This window comes from Sitodiplosis mosellana, unplaced genomic scaffold, assembly GCF_009176505.1.
Source record: "Sitodiplosis mosellana isolate CC-2019 unplaced genomic scaffold, AAFC_SMos_1.0 Smas_scaffold_2356, whole genome shotgun sequence".
In the NCBI taxonomy this organism is placed as follows: domain Eukaryota; kingdom Metazoa; phylum Arthropoda; class Insecta; order Diptera; family Cecidomyiidae; genus Sitodiplosis; species Sitodiplosis mosellana.
In genome coordinates this window covers 1-4412 of record NW_022597598.1, presented here as the reverse complement: position 1 = coordinate 4412, position 4412 = coordinate 1, and the positions used below count along the sequence as shown (strand labels likewise).

The 4412-nt window shown below is 39.1% G+C and overlaps 1 protein-coding gene across 1 annotated transcript; it reads right to left on the bottom strand.

The window, feature by feature from the left end:
- Nucleotides 1-37: 37 nt before the first annotated feature.
- Nucleotides 38-1294, bottom strand: LOC129571406 (uncharacterized; the record flags this gene model as incomplete). Its single annotated transcript, XM_055451207.1, has 1 exon — nt 38-1294. A coding segment is annotated over one exon (1257 nt), but the record flags the coding sequence as incomplete, so codon positions are not given.
- Nucleotides 1295-4412: the final 3118 nt, after the last annotated feature.

The window sequence follows — 4412 nt, the reverse complement described above, 5'->3', positions numbered from 1 at the left end:
TTATTCACAAAACCGTGCTGGTTATGGACTATTTTACCGTTCACAAATGCTTTAATTTTACTGTTCACAATACTTTCAAACACCTTCGCCATTGTTGGTATTATGACAACAGGTCTGTAGTTCGATGCAATGCTCTTTTTGCCAGATTTAAAAATCGGCACAATTCTCGAATTTTTCAACATACTCGGCACTATTCCCGCTTGTAATGACTTATTGAACAACTTTGATAACGGTTGAGCGAGTGAATACGCGCAATTTTTGAGTAATTTCGGTGAAATGCCATCAGGGCCAGCTCCTTTGTTCACATTGATCGAAAGCAGTGCCTTCAATACATCAGCCTCGTTCAGTTCGATGTCAAACGCATTATCACCGCATTCACTTAGCAAGTTATCCAAATCAATGTCATCACTCGGTGTGTATTGGCTTTCGAAGAAATCCGCAAATAACTCCGCTTTCGATGTGTCACTACTGGCTGCATGGTTGTTGTACTCAATAATCGATGGTATGTCATTGCGTTTGCGCCTGTCGTTCACAAACCTCCAAAAATGTTTCGGGTTTGATTTAATGTCCGATTGTATGCGGCTGATGTATGACTGAAACAGCTGACCCTGTAATGCTACGAAGGAATCAGTGATAGCCATGTAATCGGCGAAATCGTTTGTGATTTTTGAGCGCCCGTGTGCCTTTCTTCTTCGGTTATTCAAGTTTTTCAACTGTTTATTGTACCACGGTGGATCTGTGCTCTTTTCAACGGTGACTTTTGGGACGAATTTGTCCATTGCTTCGTGTACAACATTCTCAAACATCCGAAACGAATTTACAATGTCGTCCTGCTGCTCAATTTCCGTAGAAATATCTCTCCCAACAAAGAATTCATTCATCGCCACAAAATCAGCCGCTTCATACTTGTAAAACTCAGTTACGTCATTCAATTCACTCTCATTTTCATCAATTGTGATTTCAACTTCGATCGCTTTGTGCCACACATCGGTTTCAATCAACGGTGTCAACGACTCCGCAAGCGATAAATCATAGAATTTGTTTGTGAATACGAGATCCAAAACATTGCCGGCAGCATTTTCGAGATTGCACATTTGATGGAAACCGCAACCGAGCATTGTATCAATGACAGCTACGCCACCTTCCGTTGTCACGTTCATCGGCAGGTAGTAATCACCGTCTTCCGCCTTAATCCACTTGACTCCCGACTGATTAAAATCACCACACACAATTACCGTGTCATTATCATCATATTTAATCTTCGTCACTGTCTCGGCAAATTCTAAAAATTTCTCTGTTTCATGCACAGAACGAATGTAAACAGCAAAAATGTAAATATTGCACTTCGTCAGCCTTACTTTAACACAAACATATTCAAGTCTGCTATTTTCCGTCAAAATTATCTTTTCAATGTGAAATTTTGAGTCTATCGCTACTAAAACTCCACCTCCGTCACTTCTTTCACTGGTCGAAACTGTACGATCACCGCGATACACATTGTATTTTCTACTAAAATGCTCTATGTTTGTAATGCTCTCTGTGAGCCAAGTCTCGAAAAATGCTATTATGTGAAATGGGCACGATTCTGTCGCTAAACGTACCTCATCAAGTTTATCACGAATGGAATGAGCGTTTTGAATGAACATATATAAATCAGTTGGAATGGAAATTTCACTTAAACTTGCGCATCTTTCTCGGTTTCCATCAATTCCACTGAAAGTGACCGGTTTTTTTCACTCAATTTCGGAGATTCATTCAATTTCGGGGAGAAATCACCAAGCGTTTTGTTTTTCAAAAACTCGCGCACCATTACTTGCTCTGGCCACATATCAGCATCAAGGAGGTTTTTTTTGCCGCTCTGCATTCAAGAATTTATTTTCAAGTTTTTTTCAGATTTTTGGAACGTTTTTCAACTTTTCTTTGCTACAAGGTGATAATTCAATGTTAAATTTCATCGGGAAAAGTGAAATTCATAGCAATTAACCAAAATCTACGGAAGAAAACTGAATTGTTTTGTTTTGTTTTGCCGCTTGAACCAATAACAAATAAACATAACCACAACATGTCAACAACACAACCACACTGCTGCGGAAAACACGATTGTAAAGGATTGAGATACAACGGATGGTCACTAAATTGCCGATTTTGCAAGGAAAAAATAATTGTGGAATGTTTGCGAAATCGAGACGAGCTGAGAACAAAAGAGCTGCTGTACGTTTTCGGATTGATGTCGAAAAAACAAACGGATAGTGGTGGTTTCAAATGGGAAGTGCTTGAAAATGATCCGAATAGAACGGCAGCATTCTCCCAAATGTTCAACGTCGATTCACCATTCGGAATTACATGTGAATCGTGTGTGGAAAAAATTGAAATGCTACTAGGCACTCACAATGATGATAACACCGGAGCTGGCCACTCAATGCCACATCAAAATGTATTAAACATGCAACAAATGAGTGACTTAATTGCCGAATCGGTTGAGAAGTAAATAAGTGACAAACTGAATGAAAACATGACACATTTGAGCGATACAGAACCATCTAATCGCAAAATCAACATGAGTACATATCGCAAAACACTGCCTGTATGTGATGAAAATGGTCTCTACTCATTATACATTTCCAAGGCTGATAAATCCGTTACAACTGAGGAAATGATTAATTACGTGATGGAAAAAACAGATCTGAACAATAGTGTTTTCAAAATTGAAATGCTACCCAGTAGAGGCAACCGAAAAACATACACCGCATTCAAGTTGACGACGCTTTCACCTGAAGTCTGTGAAAAAATCATGTCTTCCACCAATTGGTCAACAGAATTTCGTGTAAGAGCGTTTGAAAAAAAATATCGAATGCGTAAAAGCAAAAAACGGCAAAATCTGCGCTCTGAAATACGGCAGGAATTGAAACGGTCAAATCGAAGTGTAAACAATCATATCCGGAACAATAACAACAACAACAATGAGCGTCGAGGCATGAATAATCAACACAAACGCCGACGCGAGAATCGATCATATGAATTTGTCTACAATAATCGAAATCGAAATCGTAATAATCACAACGGTCGATATAATTATGAACCTCGCCATCATGAACATCGTGTAAATCATGCGTATCGTGAACAATTGCCACAGACCAATATGCCGTATCCTTTTTGGTACCAAATGCCATATTTCTACCCTCCACCTCAGCAACAGGTTCATTCTCAGCTCACTATGCCACCATTCCATCCGCACTATACACACGCACAACATACACCACATCAAACATTCCAACCGTTCAACGTTCAAAATCACAATGGAATGTAAGTCACACAATGCTTGATGACGTTTTGATATACTGTAATAATTTGAACGGCGTGAAAAGTATAGACGAATCAGTTGATTTTTTGTCCGAAGTTTTAGCAGCGATTTTTAAAATTTACATGTTGAGCGAAACGCACCTCAACGCAGATGTTTCTTCATCAGAGATATTTCCGCCGAACTTCGAAGTATTCAGATGCGACAGATCACCTGCCACTGAACAGTTTCAGCGTGTCAAGAGAAAAGGCTGGGGAGGTGTTCTTATCGCAATCGACAAAACATTCAATCCGCAATGTATCGGAACAGCTGAACATCTTGGTGCTGAACAAGTATGGGCCAAAGTAAAATGCAACGGCAGAAACTTGATACTGATCCAAGTTTACATAAGACCAGATTCACCGATGGAAGTTTATAAAGCCCATATGAATGCATTGCGTGAAGTGGCATCAAAAGCAAATCAAAATGATGTACTGCTTGTGTCAGGTGATTTCAATTTGCCCAATCTGATTTGGTACACATGCAGCACCAATGAAGCTCATGATCCTCATATCAATCTTGAGCCGAATCCAGAAGTAGCGGTTGCAGTAAATGTAGTGAGCGAAAAAGAAAAAATTGTCATCGATACTTGCCACGAGCTGGGTTTGTTTCAAATATGTACTCACCACAATGAAAACAAACGAATGTTGGATTTGCTATGGACGAATGAGCCGAACATGTTCACGTGCAATATGAGCAAAAGTAAAATAGCAAAAAATGAAACACACCATCAGGCACTCGAAGTCATCATCCATGACAAAATTGACACCAAATCTGATGATATGATTACATACAAAGACTTCAAACATGCTGACTACACATCGATCAATAATTTTTTTGATAATGCCAACTGGAACAATGTTTTCAACGGAATGGATTTAAACGATGCAATTGATCAGTTTTACGCAATAGTCAACACTGCAATTGATACGACTGTTGAAATGAGAACGAAGAAACACCAAATTCACCCGAAGTGGTTTGATAATGAACTGATCAATTTGAAGAACAGAGTAAATACATTGCACAAAATGAAGAAGTTTGATTCTACAAACGAGACGTGTAAGGATCATGCTGA